The 21,383-nt window shown below is 50.2% G+C and overlaps 1 protein-coding gene across 5 annotated transcripts in view; it reads left to right on the top strand.

Moving 5' to 3' along the window:
* Positions 1-843: 843 nt before the first annotated feature.
* The window catches only part of KCNAB1 (potassium voltage-gated channel subfamily A regulatory beta subunit 1), a 72,559-nt gene continuing 52,019 nt past the window's right edge, over positions 844-21,383 (top strand). Inside the window, exon 1 of one of the 5 annotated variants that reach the window (XM_027806688.2) lies at positions 844-1,168. In XM_027806688.2, coding sequence (XP_027662489.2) covers positions 1,122-1,168 — 47 coding nt within the window. In that variant the 5' untranslated portion in view covers positions 844-1,121. Of the gene's footprint in view, positions 1,882-4,768; positions 5,202-21,383 lie in introns of those variants that run through there. The other 4 variants (XM_055723209.1, XM_005440146.4, XM_055723211.1 and 1 more) reach the window with 4 other exon arrangements.

Raw genomic sequence — 21,383 nt, 5'->3', positions numbered from 1 at the left:
GGCTGGGGGGACGCAGGCCCAGGAGGGGTGGTGAGAGCTGGGCTGGTCCCGGCTGGCCAAGAGGTGACCCAGCAGCAGCCTGGAGGGGAGGGAGGAGGGTGGTGGATGCCACTCACCTGGGAAGGGGTAGGTGGGAACAGGGCAGGTCACAGCCTGGAGCCTGGGGGCTTTGCAGTGGACGTTGGGAAGAGGTTTTTCAGCAGAGGGTTGTGCAGCGTGGGAAGAGGCTGCCCGGGGGACTGGGGGATGCTCTAGCCATAGGGGTCTGCAAGGCTTGGGTGGGAAAACTCATTGAGAGCTGGTGGCAGACCTGCCGCGAGTGGGAGGTTGGGCTGGAGACCTCCAGGGCTCCCTTTTCCTTGATTCCATGAAGCTCTTCCTCCAGCCCCCGGTCCCTCTGCAGATGCCTGCAAGCTGCCGTTCCCTGTGAGACACGCGCATCCTCCACGCAGGGATGAGTGGGCAGTTACTCTTCTTTTGAATGCAATGGCTTTAAAATCCTGCTTGTCTTTAGAGGGTTTTTTTTCCTCTTCCATAGAATCATTTTGGTTAGAAGGGATGTTAAGTTCTTCAATCCAACTGTATGTCTCTTGTTGAAAATCAGCCAGCAGTCCGTACCTGTAGAGCAACATTACCACCAAGGGACTTCAAACAAACTGAAGTGTCCTGGATTTGGGAGGTTGAAGGGGGGTTTTTAACATGGGAAGGTGGAAGAGGCTGTCCTCGCATGGTAGTTCTAACAAAACATCCCTTTGCCTGCCTCTCTCTCTAAACAAGGATGTGCTTCTGCTGCTAAAGTGGCTGCTGTGATTAGTGCTGTAATCTCCATATCGGCTTTTACATTTCAAACCAGAGAGGGAAATTAATTCAGTTCTAGTATATCCGCTCCTTTCCTACCTTTTCCCAAAACACCATTTGCTCAGCAAACAAATGGATCAGGAAAAGCCATAACTTTGTTCTCATCTCAAGGGTGATTAGATCCCCCAATTTCCACAAATCCCTTGGAGGATGGAAGTTCCCGCCAGACGGGACAACCCGAGGAGCTGGAGCACCACGCATGGGAGGAGGAGGGATGGCGCGCCCAGCTCATCTCTTAAAGCAGCTGGTTGGTGAAGACACTGATGCTCCAAGGCCAAATCTGGCAGGCACCGCGCTGCAATTTGCTCGGGTGAGTCCACGTGGCTGCGGGTTTGCCATCCAAGTGACATGCATGATTTCACCTGTGCTGGCCGGAGCCCTCCGATGTTTACAGCTTCAGTGAGTCAGACCTTTTTATCTGCTACCATCCATCTAAACACCCTGTTTTGTATGAGTCCAGTCTAGGTGTGCTGCTTTGCACATGTTTACACGTTGTTTTTAAAGAACTGTCCTCCTTACCCGTTGCAAAGCGGAGCCTGCTGGCAAATGGGAAGCTGCTGCAGATGTTTCCATGAGAAGGTTGCAGCTCTTCTTTCTGGTTAAGCTCCGCAGACACATATCTAATTACAGCTTTGTGGCCGGCATGAGGCTATAGAGGGAGGAAAGCGCGTGCTGAAAATCAGTTTAAATGATTTGAGGGCAGGGACTTAGTGCTGGGGTGTGCTGTCTTCACGCCGAGGCAGAACGCAAAATGCTGGCGGCACGCACAGGGACTGTGGGGGGTAAAAATGCCGAGGAAACCCTGAAGCTGAGGAAGCAGTCGGTGCTTTCCCTGGGGAGCAGGGAGAGAACCCTGAAGAGCTCCTCGGAAAGCGGGAAGGAGGGCCGAGCCCGGGCTGGCCAGCCGCAGCAGCGTGCCCGGCGACTGGCTCTGCTGCGGGAGCTGGAGATGAACTGGTACCTGCGGGTCTGCGAGCTGTCCCACGAGTACACCATCGCCTACACCACCGGGATGCCCCACAGGTACGTGCCCCGCTGGCTCTTCAGGCAGCAGCAATTTGCACTCTGGGAAATGGTGGTGATAATCATAATGATAATAACAATAGAAAGATTTTTGCTTTGAGTCTGACTTTTCTGATTATTCGGGGTCTTTTTTTCCTGCACCACAGAGATGTGTGTTGCAGAGCTGAATATTCTGCAGACTTGCTCCTTAGTTTCTGTAACTTCTTTGGCACAAGCTACCCGTGGTTATTCAGCCTTATTTCTCACGAGCCGTTTTGTCCAAGTGACTGTGGTTTTGTTTGAGTTTGGTTGAAAAGTTGCTGGTGGTGTGCAGGGACTGTGTGTGTGACGGGGAATGGCAGGACTCTGTGTGTCCTGGCTGGGTGCCGCTGGCCCCGGGTCCCTGTCTTGCCCTTCCCTCCCCGGGCACGGGCCAGCTGGGGGTGAGCGGCTCAGGAGGGGAAACCTGCAGCTGCTGAATGTCTCCTGCCATCGGTCTTAAATGTCACAGCCTCCAGAATCTGAGCTTGCTTCTTTAAAAAAATATAAGGGGATCTTGGTATAAGTGGAAATTTAGACGTGCGACGCTCTAATCTCCTGTGCTGAGTAAGACCCTTAATGAAATAGGGACCTAAATTGGAGCTGCCTGGCACTGCTGCCCCTGAGCCACGGGACTGCGGCATCGCGCTGCTCAGGGCAGGTCTGGGGGACGTGGGTTTCATTTGCCTCAAGGGCCAGGGCTGCTGCCAAAGGGGGGTTTCAGGGTTTCGCCCAGCCCCACACAAACACATCAGTAGCAGTGGGGATTTCAGCTGAGAAGTCGGCTGAGAGCTTCCCTAATCCTGGACAGAACGGGGCTGCCTGCAGTGCCTGGTACAAACCGAGACCTTGCAGACAGGCTAGGATTAGAAATTAATAAAAAAGCCATTGGAATAAATATTGGGAACAGGATAACTGAAAGGAAAATGAGGTAAAACTGAGAGATGGGGCAAGTGGTTGTTAACCACAGAAATGCCTAACTGGTGCAATGAAGGGAATACAAGTGGGTATGTAGACCAAGACCGAGCAGTTTCTGGGGCACAGTGCTCACCAGCCACCACAGCCCATGGTCAGGACCTGTCGTCTTAAATGGCACTATAAAAGCAAAGTGCTGGGGAGTAACTTTTGGAAGAACTAAGTTTCTAATGATGCTGATCCATACAAGCCCCTAAAACTCCGAACCAGGGAAACTTATGTCTAAAAAATTCAGAAGAAGCTTGTGGAAATATTTCTTTGGCATTGATTCACCTTGCATTATAAATGAGCAGAGAGCTGGATCTGACGGGAGGTAAATCAAAAGGCAGCTGCAGCAGAGATCACAGCTACAGCCTTCCGTGTTACAGTGATGGGAGGAAAAAGTGCAGCTCCTACGAGGCCGGCACGGCCGAGCCACAGGGCACGTTTCCCCACCCGAGCGTACTTGTGCTGTGAAGAGCAGAGCCTGGAAGGACACCTGCACCCCACCACTGGTGGGGCAGCTGGCGCAGCGCCACGAGGACAGGATCCCCCATCTTTGGGCAGCAGCATGTCAGGATACCGTGGGGGACCCTCCGCCACCCCAGCCTGGGGCATCAGGGACACTGAGGTCCATTAGTGCCCTCGGGGCCCTGGTACAACAGTTGCAGAGAAAGAATAACCGGGTAGTCCAAATGTCCGTGCTGAACTCCTCTCCGTGACATTGAATTATAATCTTTTAAAATACGTTCTGCGTTTGGGATCAGTCTTTATCTGCTTTGAAAGATTTAAAGATTAGCTGAGTTCATGATACATCCATCACTTGATTATTTAACTTATTTTTCCGATGTATTTGGGATTGAAATGACAGTCAGAAAAAGAACTTTTAAAATAGAAGAGCCTCAGAAATCTGCCTCCGTGGTGTGTATTGGACATGGTTGTGAGTTGTTCGCTGTGGGCCAGGAAGGGTTGCTGTGGCCCTCCTGGATGTTGTCTTGACCAGAGGGTGCTGGATGCCCTCATGCACTGGCTTTGGTGAAGCGGTGAAACCTGTGCTGTTTCTCCCATCGCCCCTCAGGGATGAAGACCCTGAGAACTAGAACCTTTTTGTTTGCTGCTTAGCAGTGGTGAAATAACTGTTTGTTGGTTCAGTACATTTATTTTTAGGCATAGTGCTCAGACACGTGCCTCTGTCCTTGCCTGCTGCCCCACGCCGAGGGCCATGCCAGTTCTGTCCAGTGGGAGGTTTTGTCATGGCTGGTGGCATCTCAGGGGCTTTGCCTGCTGTTTGAGTACTGCATGTAGGGCTACAGCTTGATATATTGTCACTAGATACCCTCCTGCAACCTCTCCCCACCCATGCACAGGCTCCTGCGGGAGCGCAGAGTCTCCCGAAAGCTGGTGCTCCTTCCCTGCCCTGGCTCTGATGCCCATACTTCATTCCTTTCTCAAGTATTTCCCTTGTCTGTTTGGGTTTAGGTTATTTTTTTCTTCTTGGTGTTTGATGCTCCTTAACCTTTGTTGTGTTATTAATTGTCAAAGGCCCAGGAGGCTGCAGATACCGAGGAAGTTCACAGACCAGTTAACCTGAGCTGTGAGAGCTCACGGTGAAGTATGAGAGAACAAAACATTTTAATGACTTGCATAAGAGATGTTTGCAGCATTCATCTGTCCGGCCCAGGGCCTGAAATAAACTCTGTGAGAATATTTGGTTTATATCTATTGGTCTTGGATCACATCCCAAACAAATATTTCTTATTATCTAAATATAAGACCTGGGAAAGAGGGTCAGCGCTGTATTCCCACTGGCAGTCCCCATCCCTCGGAGTCCTTGACCATTATAGGTTTCAGCAGATGAACGAGATTGCTGACTTTGGCCAGAATCCATCCCGGGCTTCAATTGAAATGAGCCAGTTGCAATAACATCAGGAATGGCTGGGAGAAAAACGCTGCGCCGTGGTGCCGTGGTCCTCTTGGGCGGCACAGCCCAGCTCAGGCCGTGCCGTGCCGGAGGGGGTGCCGTGGCCCTGGGCTCCCCCCGTGGCAGACCGTGGGGGGAAGGTGCCGGGCACCGAGGGTCTCTCTCGGCAGCCCCGCGGGCAGACCATGCATCTGTACAAGCCGGCCTGCGCGGATATCCCGCCCCACAAGCCGAGCCTGCAGAAGCCGAGCGAGGGGCTCCTGAGAGGTAAAAGGCAAAGCGTGGTACCCAGGGCCTGCCCCCCGGCCGCGGGCTGGCCGGCGAAGCCCAGCCGTGGTGCCGAGCTGAAGCAGCTGGAGAAGTTCCTGCACCTGCATGGGCTGTCGCTGCAAGAGACCGTCCGCGCCGAGACGGGAATGAAGTACAGGTACTGCTGCATGCCCCTCGCTGAGCGCTCGGTGGCTGGCTGCTCGGCCACGAACCCCTGAAACCGTGAGCAACTTGACGGAGCAACCCATGGAGCCTTCGGGCAGGCTTGCAAAATCCAAAGACACTGTCTGCTTCTGCACCTTTCCTCCTCAGAGTTTTCGAAGCACCACAAGAATTAGCGTAGCTTTGAGCAAAGCTAAATGCACGTGGCCTATTCTCTTAAAACTTCATTCTTTTTCTTCTAACATTGGTCGTGTCCATCTACTGAACAGCCTCTTTTAAAGTTGGGTAAAAGTATTTACTCTTTCATATGTCTTAATAAAAACCACATTTATTTATGTGCATTAGAGGGGTAACTGCTGAACAGCAAACCAGAAAACACGAAGAACAGATGTTCTGACTGTAGCTGGTGCTTTGATGTAGCGTCTGTCCCCACTCTGCCATAAAACCCAAGCAAACAGACTGAAAGCCTGAGGACTGGGGTCTGGCAGTGAAATTACATGGCTTGTGTGTTAGAGCATGCAAGGGAGGGGGCCTCATCCATGCAGGGAGCTGGGACGGCCTGGCGAAAGAGGGTGCAGGCTGGGGCTGATGGGTGTGGAGGACATTGGTGTGCTTAGTCCATCACTTGTCATTTTGGTTTGTTTCAAAGAGACTCACTGTAAATGGATGACGTCCTATATGGAAACTAGACGTATTCTCTGTGCTTCTAATAAAAGAAAATTTTCTTCTAAATGTTTGCTTTCCTGAGGGAGCAGTGCTTTTGCCGTGGCCAGTCTGAGCTTAAAATTGACATAAAACATGACATTTACTATCCTTATGGAAAGAGCACAGTTGTGTCATAGCTTTAGCTGCTGGCCAGGGAAAATTGTTGTTGTTTGGAGGCTCTGTCCAGGGAGGACCGTGTCCAAGAAGTGCTTTGAAGCCAGCATCAGAAGAAACGGCAAAGGGCTTCGTACCTCTGCTCTGCCGGCACCAGTGGGGAATCCCCAGAGCAAGCTGGGGTTACGCAGCCTTGAAAGCCGATGTAAATAAGAAGAGAGCTGAGCCACAGTGTGTGAGTGATGGAGAGGGAAAATGTCCAAAGGCAATGGAACGGCATCCCAGGGATGCCATGCTCTGAGCGGAGCTATGGTGGAAGTAATCCCTGGCATCACTCCGGGTCAGCAGGAGCGATGCCTTCTCCCAGTGAGATGCTGTGATTAACTGCGGGTTTCAGACCTGCAAGTTGGCCTCCCTTCTAATGAGCAATTACTTTCTCCCCTTCTGATGATCCTAACCCCACGTGTCAGTTGTGTTTGAAATCGTTGGTGTTAGCACATGTGTAAAAATTCCCATTTACTTTATTTCTCTCCTAATTCTGCACTTTCTATGGTGTTGGCTCACTCTGGACGTAGTTTAACGCTTGCTGTGCCCTAGCTGAGAAGCACAAGGCATGTCAGAGTGGCGCAGTGTTCCCGGAGGGCAGTCATGACCCGGTGCCTGAAGTTTCCTCTGCAGGAGCCTGTCCTGCCAGCAACCCTGGTGCACGGACACCCAGCTGCTGCAGAGTCAAACCCACATCAGTCAGAACTTGCAGCCGTGTTCTCCTCTGGAACCATGGAAACATGCCCAGCCTGGAGGGGAAACCCGCAGGGAGGCTGGGGAGAAAACTTCTGCAGGGATGGATACCCCAACCCACTGGAGGCTGAGTTTTAAATCACAGAAAAACATGATTAATGAGAGATTCTGGGACTGTCTTGTCCAGAGTCGCTGGTGCTGGCTCTGAGGCTTTCCCCAGTGGTTGGCCCTCGGCTTGTAAAATGGAGTGTCTTCATTCATCGGAGCCTGCAGCCATGGTGAAATAAAGCATGTGCTTTATGTCTATAGAAGCTGATGGATTTGAGCTTATGCTTAATTTTAAGTACATGCGTTTTTCATAGCTGACAGAAACAGCTATGCAGTTTTGTGTTTCACATGTATTCAGGAGAGAGAAGTTGTCGGCAGGAGAGGGGGCTGTGCAGGGGCTGTGCTGCAGGGCAGGGGCGATGTCCCAGCAGTCATCACTTGCCACTTTCTGTAGGTTTTCTGCCTTTCTAGCTTTAGAGGTGCAGGGGCTTTTCTAGTTTTACTGTGAGCTTGAACATCTTCTTTCCCAGCGTGACTTGTTTTACCTTCCAGACATTCCTTCAGGTATCCATAGGACTAGTCTAAAGACAGCACAATAAACACCCCCACCCACCTCCTTTTTTAAGAGTTATTTAATTATGTGTGGAAAGTAACGAATTGTTAACAGGAAACACTTACTAAATACACATAAGCTGGTTTATAGGACGATTAGTTCTTTTTCCTTTCATTGCTTTAGCAAATACAGCTTAGTTCAGCCTATCATTGAATAACGGAAGGTGCAGCAGTGCACGAGTTTAGTTTGTTTCTGGCGACGATAGTACTGCTCACAGACAACATGCCATTTGCACAGTCAGTTTGGTGTCGTATTATCCAACGGGGTGTTTGTTGCACGCTTCCTTCCGTACACACTGCTGGGGTCTGGGCTCCTAAAGGCCAGGCTGCGCGGGCTAGGTCTGTCCTCGCCACTGGGAAGCTGTGACTCTGAATCTTCTCGCTATTCTGTGGATGCGTGGTTGAAATAGCATCTCTGCACTTGGGCAGCTGCAGTTTGAGGGCCTGGAGGTGAAATGTTATATGTATATGTCTGCAAAAGCACCTAGGCAACTTCTGCAAAACATGCTGCTGGCCACTGTTATAGGTGGAAAGTATTTACGGAGGTCATGGACTCCCAAGGCGCTGCTGGATTAACCCACGCAGCAGCCTTCGGAGCTGGGGGTACAGTTTTCTATTTGTATTTTATATTCGGTTGAGGTTTTGTTCAGGGAAGGCGAATTCTTCCTGCAGCACACAAGCCCCTGGCAAACTCGCTTGGTTTGCAGCGAGCCCCCTGGCTGTCCTGCAGCAGCTCCTGCACCCTGAGAAAGTGCTGGGCTGCTCTGCCCGGTTTATGTTGCTTTTGCTGGTTAAACTAAGTAAAACATTGAAATTTAGGACTGTCATGCTGAAGACCTTGTATGAAGACTGGGCAGCAGGTAGCCCTTTGCAGGACATTTCCTTTCTCTTTTCCGTTTGCGATGGGACCGTCGCAGAGCTAGCGCTCGGCTGGCGCCGTGAGTTGGGCATGGTGACTGCAGGGAGGAGAGGGCACCTGTGAATCGTCAGAGGAAAACGGGTGGTAAAACTCACCCTCACTCGATTTTATTTTTTTTCCTTTACCCTGAATCACTTGCAGTCTCATTTGATGCATGAGGAGGAGGAAGAGGAGGCAGCTCATGCTGGTGCACAGCAGGAGGAGGCGCTGGTGATAAAAATACTACCACGACCAGATAGCCGATCTCTTTTTAATTCTGAAAAATGAAAACACTTACTGTAGCTAAATACAGCAAGAGGAAATAGCAGAGAGCTCTAGGGAGAAACTGGTGGCAGAAGGGCTGTGATTTGTGTGTCTAATTTGGTGTGTGTCTAATTTGGTGTGTGTCTTGCTTTGGTACAAGTCTGTGTCAGGAAAAGCAATAAGGGAGTGAAATATGTCGCCTGCAGCGCCAGAATGGACGTAGTTTTTCAGCCGCATCGTTACTTTCTAAGTATTACTAGAGATCAAACATGCTGAATTTACTAGAAAGGCTCTCCAGTTTGGTAACCTTGCCAAGACATTTAAGACACTTGCGTAAGAGGATCAAACCCTGAGATAGCAAAAGGCTTTTGGTGAGTACCAGGGTTTTGTGGTGATGGCTGATGGCACTGACCAGCACGGGCAAAAGGAGAAAATACTTCTGCAGAAGAACTATTACTGAAATGTGCCGCCATCCCTGACTTACCTAGATGAAAAGGCAAATGCTGTTTTAGAAAACATAACATGCATAACAGTGAAATACTGGTGGTTTTATAGATTTCTGGGAGCTGACGTTTCAAATCCTGCACTCGGTGCTGGCCACCCCATTTTGAATGGGCACGGTAAGCCGGGCTATGGAAAGCAGAGGGCTCTGAGTGGTGGGGTTGTCCTTGCACCAGGTGATTAAACAGGCTTTTTAGCTTAGGAAATAGATGACTGACAGTGATTACAGCAGATGTGTTTAAAATCAGGAACAGCCTGTAGCAAGTAACTCGCTGTCTCCTGTAACACAGGAACCAGGGGGAATGCAAATGAAATTTCTGGACAACAGGTCTGAACCACAGGAAATGCTTTTCCTGTGTCTTGTAATGAAATTGGGGAACTCACTGGCATGGGATTTTTTTGATGCTGGAAGCATGAGCATGTTTGAAATGTTATTAGGTATCAGGCAAGGCTATCAAAGGCTATTAAATACAAAGGGGGGATTTAACCTCTAGAACAGCAAATTTTTAAATGGTGGAGAGCCAAGATGATATACTGGGGAAGGCATTTACTGCATTTTTTTTCAATTCCTTTATAATCTTTCCTCAGTACCCGCTCCTGAGAGTTCTACGGGCTGTGTGGCTGGGCCATGGGGAAGCTTTGCTCTGTGTCAGTACGTCTGTGCTGAACTGTGCAACAGGAGAGGAGTCAGCGTGCAGCGGGTGAGCAGGCAGATCTTCAGCCCTTACCCCTTCTTCTGGGGTCGTGGTTATACCCCACCAGGGCTGCCCCAGAAGAGGGGAATTTGGGAACGATCACTTTGCCATAGTTGCTTTTCCAGGCTCCCTTGGTCAGTCTTGTTTCATGCATCAAAGCTTTAAAATACCTAATCTTTAGATGGCAGAATATATGAGAGCACTTGATGTGGTTCTATAATCCTGTAATCCTGCCCTAATCCTCTCGGTTCAGAGCAAAGTTGCATTATATTTATTGGGATATAGCTTACAGCATTAATGTTTTCCCTATTTCCTGGGCAGATTGATCTATCAAGCTGCATCCAGCTGTGCCCTTCTTTTAATAGCCAGCATAACTTTTCATAAGTGGGGGTGTTTTTTAGTCTGTTCAAACTATACAGCCTGCTATTTAGTGCAGTGGTGATGAAGGATATTCCCGTGTCTATCCTTTTTCCAAACGACTTCCATTTCCACTTGCTTCTTGCTTTTTGTGTTATTTTTGTAGGATTCTTGCCCATGCTGTGCATTGCTGGGGGCGGATGGGATGGAAACAGGGGATGTGTGTGGGTTGCGGTGTGAACAGAGTGCCCGCATGTGTGTACAGCATTTGTGGCATGGTGTTTCCTCCTTGATGTAAAATAATCCCATTCTCCTCCTCCAGCAGAGCGGTACCTGCCGCCTGTGCACAGCACAAGCCCCATCTCCCTGGCCGGGTTTCAGCAGGAGCCCTTCAGCCGCGGGCGGTGCTGGCTCCGGGTCCTGCTGCTTGCTGCCCCGCTGCCATCGCCAGCCACACGTGTGTGCGTGCCTGCCCGCACATGTACGCACACGCATGCGCACACACATGCACACACGCTCCCTTTGGCAGAGTAAAGTCCTCCACAGAGCTCAGGCTGAGCCTGCTGGTACTCCCAGGATTACTCACGCCTTTCTGTAGGAAGCTCCCCATTGCGCAGGCGCTTGGCGCAAAGTTTGTCCTCACAGTTCCCCAGCGCAGCAGCAAGTCCCAGCTAACCCTTAGCTGTGTGCAGAGCAGCAGCTCCGGACGGTGCAGAGCAGGAATTTGCACCCTTGCTACTGCTTCTCACACACCTTCTGCTCCTGTCAAAGTCCAGCCTGGAAGCCTGCACTGCCAGATGCTGAATACATCACCAGTGCCATGGGCAGGTGCTGCCTGCTGAGCCTGCTCTCGGCTCCCCGCAGCGGCACCAGTGGTGCTGAGCATATGCAGCATCTCTCCCGGGGGCTGACTTGAAAGTTCAGGATATTTATGGGTATATTTATATGCAGGTTTGAAGTCTGCAGTATGTGTGCGTGGCCTGGGATGAAACCCAGTCCATGCAGTCTTGGTTAAAGCAGGTTTTATCTGGGTGTTTTTGGGCTGACTTTGGGATCTGCTGAGGCTGGGACGTCACCGTGCGTTGCGTTGGCACAAACTGCTGAACGGTGGCTCGAGGCAGGGTTGAGTTCAGGAAAATGCCAGCTAAACCTCCTCTAGCAGCTGCCAGGTTGCTAGTTTGTTTCAAAGCTCCATCCTTTAGGAAGCAATCATAAAAGCAGGCTCTGGGGCAGGCTGTGAGGAGGTTAGCTTGGGTCCGGGCTGACGGCAGGTCTGTGTTGCCAGCCACGGTGGGTGCTCCGGCAACCCTGGCTTTGCTTTGGCTGTGGTTCAGGTGGACTGAAAATGGGCTTCAATCTTCAACACAAATCCGATATTGATGCAATAGCAATGTTTTGCTTAATTGAAGTAAATAACTAAGCCTGATGGCAGCTGCTCTTCCAGCATCTTTCTTCTTCCCTGCAGCTACCCCTGCTGCCCCACACCCGCCCCTCCCGCTGCAGATCTCCCGGTGCAGACAGAAAATGCCCCTTTTCAGCCCCAGCAGAGCAGGTCTGTGGCCCAGCCTGTGCTTAGAGAATTCCCTTGATTTTCTCTCTTGGTTATTAATCCTAGTTTGTACACTAATGATTATTAATAGTGAGTTTTTGTTGCGTCCAGCATTTGCAGGGCTTGCAAGCGTGGGGTAATGTAAAGAGGAAACTTTCCTGGATGCGATGCTTTGTTCAGTCCAGTAGATTCCAAAGGCAAAACATTTAGGATAAAAAGTGCCCTTCTAAGACCTGGGGATATTAGGAAGAACTTGGCAGAATCCAAGGGGAGGTATCTGAGAGAAGGCAAAGCTGCAACATGATTCCAATCAAGGTTAATTTTAAGAGAGACCTGTCAGGTGCAGGCACCCCTCCTCATCGGACTGCACACCAGCTTCTCCCCCTTCCTCAGAACAACTCCAGCACCAGGAAATAGGTCAGGGAAGTGGATGGACATTTAGGTTACGGCTGATGCCGGCGCTGAAGGAGGGGGGTGCCAGCTCCCAGGGTGTCTATGGCTGCTTCCCAGGACCGACTGCAGTAAGTAACATGGGAATAACGCACCTAACGCAGGGCAGAGCTGGAGCATGTGCCTGCAGCACTGCTGGGCTGGGGGAGCTCCTGGGGGTTCTGCCCTTGGCACTTCTAGATATATTTCCTAGTGCTGTCTGCTTCAAAATACTAGGTGTAACTGCAGTGTTTCAGGATGCCCCTTTGCTCAGTGGATCTCCTCTAGGCAGGCTGTCATGCTGGTGTAAGGAGGAACGGGTGCCGTGTGCTTGGGGCGTGCCAGCATCACCCCAGCACGTGCGGCAAGCGACGGAGCTCAGCTCAGCGTGATCCTCTGCAGCAGCCTTTGAATCAGAAGTTGCTTTTATTACAGTTTAAGCAAGCCAAAATGAACAACTAGAATTTATTTTTATTGTCTTGTGTTTTTCCCCATAGTGAGGTGACCACCTTTCCATTTCTCCATCTCCTGGTCAGGCAGTGGCCCTGCGGACGCGCAGGTGGGACAGCCGGCAGCCGGGCTCCCCCCGGTGCCGCTCGGTGCTGCTGCCTTGAAAGGTAGCTTTTGCGATGGCTAAACTGCCTGCTGGAGACGTGCTACTGCCTGATAAGGCTTCCCCCCCCCCCCCTCCCCCCCCGTGTTTTCAGTGTGCATTTTCAGAGTTGCTTGGCTTCATCCCCATGCCGGAAAGACTCTAGACAGCAGCACAGCATTTCCATCATTTCAGCAGCACGGTTGCTGTTTTGTCCTGGGGTGTTTGTGAACACGGGTGTCCTTAGTGTGTCCAGATAGGCATGACAAGGCTGCTGGGGGGAGCTGCTTACCCCGCCTGAGGCTGCACGGCCTGAGCAGCTCCCCCCACCAGCCCTCCATTCATTGCCCATCCCAGCTGGGGTGATGAAATGCACATTCACTGCAGAAAAAGACACCCTGTAGATTGCAAAAGTAATTATTCTTTTCCCCCCAAGGACCTAATAAGTGGTTATGCATTTGGCAATAAGTAACGATCCTCTTGCAAATCCTTTTGTTAATTGAATGGGCGCCATTCCAGTATGAAAGTGGTGGTTTGATGCCATTTGGGATGTGCTGGGAGATCAGGGACTACTTGCCTGGCCAGCACTGGTCCTGGGAAGGACAGCAAATCCTTGGCTTGGAAGTGCTTGGCGGTGCTTGGAGGTCACCTGAAGACTTGCTGGCGCCTTGCATTTAATTTACTAAACTGACATTATGCTGCTTGGAGGTACATCGTGCTCCTGCCTTGGGTGCAAAAAAATCCACAAAGTTAAGAAGCCTTTGCAGCGGGCTCTGGAAGTGAAAAGAACAATATTTTCCTGGTTAGTCCCAAGGGAGTGGAGGGGAAAATTAGAAAGCTAAAGAGTTGCCACAGTCCCTGGTTTTTGCTGGGCAGCACAGTGCTCTGCCTGCACCCCTGGGCAAACAGAACGGTCTCAAAGCCTGCTGTCGCAAGACCTCCCGCTGGGAGAAGTCACCTTGTTCAGGTAAAAACCAGGTTCCAAAAGTCCTGAAATAATTTATTTTTTATTTTTTTTTAACTAGCAATGTAGGTTAGTAACTAAGTGGTGGAGTAAGTGCTGACACAACGGGTTTTGCTGAATCGCTTTCCCCAAAGAGGAGCCTGGCAGTGTGAAAAGGCAATGATAAAATTAATTGGGCTGAAGTTCATTTCTTAGTAATATGCTGCATTTCAGCAAATGATATTGTTCTGGGTGATGTGATAATTCTCCTCAGTGACTAATTCCAGCAGATGCCTCTCATCAGTTTGGGAGCACTGGTCAATGTGAAGAGTTTTCATTCCAATGCAGGGAGTGAGGTTTTGTGCCAGTTTTGCTGGATGTAGCTGATGGGATTCTTATCCTGTGCCACTCACTTTAGTAATTAGAAATGTTGTTGCAGCTGAAAGACAGAGTCTCAAGAGAAGAATTAAAATTCCTTTTTAAAAAAATACTGTCTGGGGAAGGTGAAATTTTAATAGTGCTTATCATTCAGTATTGGCTTATATAAGATAATCACTGATGGGTGCTTGGGGACACGGTTTAGCGGTGGGCTTGGCAGTGCTGGGTTAACTGTTGGACTCGATGGTCTTAGTGGTCTTTTCCAACCTGAACGGTTCTTTGATTCTGCAGAGACACTCAGCTCTCATTTAGTTTGCTCACAAAAGAGTGCAGGTCCCCATGCTGGCCGGAGAAGGGTACAGCTCTAGTGAAAGCCGGGGGCTCCAGGGCAAGCGGGCCGTTTGCTGGAGGGGTATGCACTGGGAGAAAGGTTTGCAACCAATGGAATCTGCTGTAACTCGTCTTTATTCTGACCCTCTGCCAGCTCATCTCAAAGAATCAGAAGTTATTGCACAATAATTAGTCATCCATCTGCCACAGCACATCCCAGAAAAGGGCGGAATGGAAGTATGTATTATTCAGCATCCAAGACCTTAGCAACATATTTCTTCATATAAGTTAATTTAGAGTTTTAAGCTGTTACAAGTAATGCTTGGGTGATATTTGACGTGTATGGATAGTGGAGTAATATATATAATTGTCTGAAATCTACTAGTCAACAAGCACAGCCAAGTTGGAAGAATGTAGCTTGGGCTGAGCTTTGCTTGGAATACACTTCTCGATCAGGTTATGCAAAGCACCTGGGGAAAAAAAAAATAATCTGCCTTTTCTGTATGCCCAGGCTAGAAAATGAATATGGCAAAATGGAAAGCCGCTTGTTTGCCACGAGCTGCCAGCCTTGGTGCATTTCTCTAACTCTTCACCCTCCTTTATTTTATATTTTTACCATAGAAAAACTGGCCATAGTTGAAAACATTCTTTGGTTATTTAACCCTTTCTGCAGGGAGGCTGGTGCGTGGGCGGCAGCCGTGGCTCTGCTGAGGGCAGGTGGCAGCACCCAGGGCGCTTCCATCAGTGCCCCTGGTTCAGGCTCTGCCAGGGAGAGGATGTGCGCGGCCCAGTGCTGCTTCCCTCAAAAAACCCTGAAATACCACAGAAGGGAGAAAATTGTTGAGCAACCTGCAGCCCTGTGCCGTCTGGTGTCCCTGAGCCTGGCACGGCGGCCCTGAATGCCTGAGGATACTGCCAGGCTCCCCAGGACGCTGCTGCTGCCGGGGATGGATTGCTCCATGTCAGGGGCTCCAGCCTTTGCCTTCAGGGGAATATAACCCCAAGAAAACCTCTTGTACTGTGCAGTGGACCTTCGTGCAGCTCTAAAGTGTTTTAATCATATTTAATCAGGCTCAGTCTATTGCAACACATTAATATAATGGTCATTTCTGGAGTCCCTCTTGTAAGCCACTGGCTTTCAGTAATCTGAGAAATGAAATAGATAACAGGGAAAAATTAAATTACCTGGTGTGGAGTGTGGGGTAGTGTGCTAGGCAATATGCTGGTGGATGCTCTCTATCCTCAGGGATAAGTGACTGATTAATGGAGCTGGGCACCCGGTAAGTTACATCCTCTTTGTAAGACATGGAAAGCTCTAGGTCTCAGTTTTGGTATTGATTCTTTCAAGTTATATTAAATGATGATTCATTTAATATTACATAGAGCTGGCTAACTCTTGCAAAGCTCTTTGGTAGCAGGCGGTGCCCGGGGGCTGTACCAGGGGTGCTGTTGGCTCTCGGCAGATGCTCCCAGTGTGGGGCTGGCAGGCAGGTGCCTTGGACACCCACTTGGGAATGGCAGTTAGGTGGGAGTGTGTTCACGAGTTCCTCGCGATCGGATCTCTGCACAGTTTGTTCATGAACTCCTCATCAACAGACCTCTATATGATGTACATACTGCAAGAAATAAACAAATAGGGCTCTGAAACTGTGTGGGTTTTAGAAGTTGTTTGGAAAAGGCAGATTTTCTCCTTCAGTCCTTTTATTTAAAACCCCCACTTCTGCAGGGTGACGGTGCAGCCATGGCGAGGCCATAGCCGAGGGTCCCTGCTCTGGGGGCTCAGACACCTGGCAGTGCTGCCCGTGGGGAAGCCATCTCGCACACCTGTACCCTGCTGGCGTCTGGCTCAATTCTAATTAGAATTAAGCAAAGCAAGTGTATTTCCTGCACCAGTTTTGGTTTGGTTATTGTTTTAGCGCATCCTGAAGGATCTGTAAGGTGACCATGAGGACCATCCCTGCAGAAGAGCAGGGCAGCATTTACAGTTTTGCAGCGTGCCTCCACGGGGCTGGATGCTGCTGCCTTATTTCTACCTTGGCCTGGCATGTGTTAGCAGAGCCAGCAGCCTGGCCTCTTCTGCCCGCTCTGCCCCGTGCTGTTACGCTCCCGGTTTCGGTCCCTCCTGGGTGGACGAAGCCCCTGGAGCCCAGCCAGCAGGCATGGGGACGAAGCTGGTACCAGTTCTGGTACCAGAGGCAGCCTGGCTGAAAACTTGCCAGAATGATGTGTGTTAACTAAAAAACATTTAATGAGAATATTGATCAGTCTTCCTCAAGTGCAATTGCAAATGCAAATTAAGTTTTTCATGTGAAACCAGTGAAAATATGACAACTGTTTGCTAGATAAGCGCAGTGCTTTTGTTTTTGCAGATCATTTCCTTGCCAAGCTTCCAGCATTGTTATCAAAAAGAAACATTCCTCGTGGGTTTAGATGCACCCAAAAGAGCTACAAATGATCTGAAAAGTCTTTTCCAACCTAAATAATTCTATGATTCTACAAAATAGCTGCGGGGTTCATCGCTGCTGCTTCAGAGAGGACCACTCCTCAGCTGAGCTTGTGAGCATCCTGCTGCAGCAGGGCCTTGGCTCTTAATTGAAATTAATGCCACGGGAGCCCTGTTGGGAGATGCATCTGAACGTCAGCTCATTCCTGGGCTCTTCTCCCTGTGCTCCTGGGTGGCAGTGCTTGTTATCTTGCCAGTGTCCGTATCAGCCCAATTTACAGAGATGTAACAGAACTGCTGCAATCATAAGTAATTAGCCCAGCAGGAAACCTGTTTTCCAGCAGCTATTGAGATGAAGTGGAATGGCCGAGGGATGCGCACAGGCTCTGTTTATAATCAGAGCTTTTATGGCCCAATGAAACTTTTATTGGGACGTAACACAGAATTTCCCTGAGTGCATCCTGCTGTGCTGGGGAAGAATCATCGTGTGGAAGTCCAAAAATCAAGGATTTCTGACAGTATATTATGATAATCCTTGTGAAGGCCAGTCTTGGAGACTATTGCCTAAAACATCTGCACTGGCTTTTGGGAAGGTAGCTGTGGAGGGACCGTGGTGACTGTAGTGAGGTCTGGTCTGTTAGAATAAAGAAGGGCATGTTTGGGGTGGAAAAGCTCCAAGGGCAGAACTCTGCATTTCCCAGGCCCTGTTTCTGGTGTGGGATGCTGCCGGCTGCATTTTCAGTGCTTCCATGCAGCTTTCTGAAGTTTGGCTGATCTGCTTATATTGCATGCAAAGTCCTGCTGAGCACCTGTCAAAATGTCCAATGCGGTTAAAATTCTATCACACACACTGAAATCATACTTTTAATGTGCCTTCAGCCTGGAAGTGGTGATTTTTCCATCCTGCTGCATCTGACCTGTCGCCGGTGCTGCTCTGGCCACAGCTGCAGGGAGCTGAGGGAAAGCTGCTGGGGTAGGGGCAGCAGCGGCAGGGGGATACAGCGGCTGGTACTTAAGGGCTGTGCTGTGTTTGACGCCCAGGAGCCAGGTTGGGTGCTGGCTTTGCTGGTGTGTAGAATGCTGGTGGGGTCTCCTTTGCAGCCACCCGTCTGAGGTCCCGTAAGGCAGCACAGGGAGCTGCTGTCAGCCTGGCCTGGGAGAGGCTGTGTCTGCACCACCGGGAGAATGGTTCAGGCTTTGCATTTAATATTGCATGCAATTATGTAGCGGTGCTGCAATGCTGATCATTTGCACTGCCATGGCGAGTAGTGATAACTGTAAACTTCAGCTCATGGGTAGCATTGCGGCAGCATCGGGAACAAAGGCAGTTTGAGCTGCGTGGCCGTCCAAGAGCTCGGCGTGCCTGCCCACAGCACCTGGGGAAGCTGCCACGGGGCTGGTGGGGATGTCAAAATGTGCCAGCCCAAGGGGTGCCCTGGGAGAGGGGGGGGTCGGACAGCCAGGACCCTGCAGTGGGAAGAGCACACAGTGCTTTGTGCTGTGGAACAAATCATAGAATAGAGCTCTCCTCCCTGTCCCAGCCTGCAGCCAAGCACTGCCGAGCGCCTTCCACTGTGCGTAAACCTCCAAGTGCGATAAGGTGAAAATGTCCCCCGGTTACGTTGTGATTCACTGAGAACATCCTGGGGTCGCCGCCGGCCTCACAGCCTCGTCGTGTCCTTGCAGATGTGCCAGTCCCGCTGCTCGACAAAGCAAAGATGGGTTATTGGGATTGCAGAGGAGGGGGTAGCTGCAGAGGTCCATGCAGTGGTGAGGGGTGGTGCAGGCAGTGCAGCGGGGCAGCCTCCCCGGGCTCCCACCCGCTCGGGCACGGAGCCACCAAGCCTCCTCCCAGGGAGATAACTGGGATGGATTTGTTTTATCAGCTTTTTGGATTTATTTTATCAGCACTCAAAATTTAAAAGGCAATTTTGTAAGAAATTAAGGTTAAGATTGAGTAATACTCAGATTATTTATGTGAAAGATGAGATTTTTATATAGATCAATGGAAATTTCCAGTATACTTTTTTGGGGGGTAAAACCATGAACTTTGCAGCTGGTGATGGAAAAAAAGCATTTTCTTTGATAAAAAGCGCTGAAAGCTTTGACCTGCTAAAGCATGAACAGTGCAGGGATGGAGGCAGAGAAGATCTGCTCTACCTTTTACCCCGTGCTCAGCAGCTGACGTGGTCTCATTGCCTGTGCGGTGTGTGTTGTTTAATTAATGTATATGGCTATTGCAAGTACAGCCTGCTGCTGGGGTCTGAGCACAAGAAAGGCATGAAATTAAGACCTGTCATCTTAAAAGATTGACAGAGCCTGCTAGAATTTATGTGCGGCATATTGGTGTTACTGAAAATACACGTTTAGCTGGCAATCATCTTAAATATAATGAAATGAGTAAGATGCTAATTGGTATTTGTCCAGTGGAATGCTCTGCTTTGGTAGAATGGCAGGGCAGAGCAATTAGTGTAAATAGCCTATGACTGCAGCCATCAAGAAGCAAAGTCTCAAGCCAGACTTGGCATAACGTTTCAAAGTTGCTTTGCTGTAAGGTGAATTCTTTTAAAAAAAAAAAAAAAAAAAAAAAAAAGAGGAAAGCAGTGCATTCAGCTTGCGCCATGCTGGGGGGACGGGTCTGCATCAGCTTGAAATGTCTCATCCAACCCACACCCACGGGCCTCATTTTGTTTTTACTTTTTGGGCTGCAGAAGCATCTTTTTCCGGCTGGTTGCAGCAAGAGCCGTGCTGCTGCCCAGTGCAGGGAGCGGGGAGCACCAGCAAGGGCTTGTCCACCACCTGCACCACTGCATGGCCCCACAGCCCCTCGCTGCCTCCGCAGCGGGTCTCAGTGAAGTATTTTTTCCTTTTTGGAGGTTTCCACTCTGCTCACCACAGTGATGCGCATCATCCCACCCCTGCAAGGTCCTGGGCAAAGAAACAGACTGTTCAGGGCATGGAAACATGTATTTGTGTAGGAGCCATAGAACATCTCCTGGCTTCTGCGCTTGCCTTGAGCATCCTGCTTGCTGTAGTTCTGTGTTTGGCTCTTGCCTTTATTTTGAACCCTGGGACGGATGCAGCAGCTCCTGGGATGGGGGCTACAGGGATCACAAGAAAAACAAAGCCAGCATGGTCCTGAGCATCTGTGTTAAAACAGATTTGCTTGATGAAGCGTTTTTGGCCAATTATTTAATGAGTGATTGTCATCTTCCTCGGGGGGGGAAATGCATACGTATGTCTTGGCAAATAGCTGTGTCTGTAGCAGTTTGGTGGCACTGAAGCGGCACGGAGAGCCTGGCCAGAGGCTCGTGGCTGAGCCTGAGCGGCCGGCGCACCCCAGCACTGTCCTCTGACGAGGATGTCACATACCTCTTGTTTTATAAGCTCAGGATTTTCGTGATACAAAATTATGCTATTCTAGTATTTTTTATCTAGAAGTCATTATCTTGTTCAGGGAAACGAAATAAATCCCACATTTAAATACATATTTCTTTGGCAGAGGCTGTAACCCCTCCGAAGCTAAGCGGCTTGAGTTAATATGCTCTGTGGGACGTGCCAGCACAGAACGTGATTGTCCCTTTCTGTCCCCTCCCTGGCACCCAAGGGCATGGCCAGCTGTGACAGCAGGGACAGTGACCAGGACATGGGTGACAGTGACCTGGGCATATCCTCAGGACCAAGTCACACCATGGGGCAGAGCCAGCTGCTGGCTACAATGGGAAATCTCCAGACACATCTAGAACAAGATGTAAGATGCATCTCCTTGAAATAGCTGTGCCCAGCAAGAAGATGCTGTATGTCTATCAGAGAGAGAAATAATTCTGGTTTTTTCAGCCTTGCTTTGGGCTCTGGAATGCAAAGCTGGGCTCCAAAAGCTGAGCGGGTGCTGAGCCTGCACTGGGCTGGCTGCGCTGCTGAGGCAGAGCCCTGCGGGTGCCACCACCAGCCTCCAGCCGCATCCCCCGGGCCCATGGAGGCACAGAGGGTGTCATGGACGAGGGCCCCACCACGGGGCACCTTGATGTCAGCAACCCCATGGCTTGTGCCCCCAGCTGACACCCTCTTTCCTAGGCATTTAACAGCGGTAATTAAAAGTCTGTAATACCAATTCACTGATTAGATGTCTGGAAACTCTCTCAAAGCCAAAATCCTGTATTTGAGACAGGGCCTTGCAGCAGTGGGTTCAGCTCGTTATTCCTTAGCTACGTGACTTCCACCCCCCCGGTCGGCCCTGCTCCCCCTCCCTCCAAACCTCGCGCTGAGGGGGCCATCTGCCCCGAACCTCTGCTGATGGCTGGGAGGTTGGGGGTTTGCTGTAGGATTAGCTGTTCATCCTCTCTTGGAAAATATCATGCAGTAACTTTCTTTGCACTGATATAATGCTTTCCACCCTCAAAGCAATGTGCTGTATAAGTGTTAATGAGCCATTAGATAAATGAACTACAAGGAGATCGTCAGAAGGCATTCACCTTGTCACCCTGGGTGGTGGGTGGCCTTGGCTGGCTGCCAGCTGCCCACCCAGCCGCTCTCAGGCTCCCCCTCCTCAGCAGGATGGGGGTGGTGTAGAAAACCCACTGC

Source organism: Falco cherrug, chromosome 11 (genome assembly GCF_023634085.1).
Source record: "Falco cherrug isolate bFalChe1 chromosome 11, bFalChe1.pri, whole genome shotgun sequence".
Classification (NCBI taxonomy): Eukaryota; Metazoa; Chordata; class Aves; order Falconiformes; family Falconidae; genus Falco; species Falco cherrug.
Note: the sequence above shows the minus strand (reverse complement) of the source record. Positions and strands in the feature narration are given on the sequence as shown.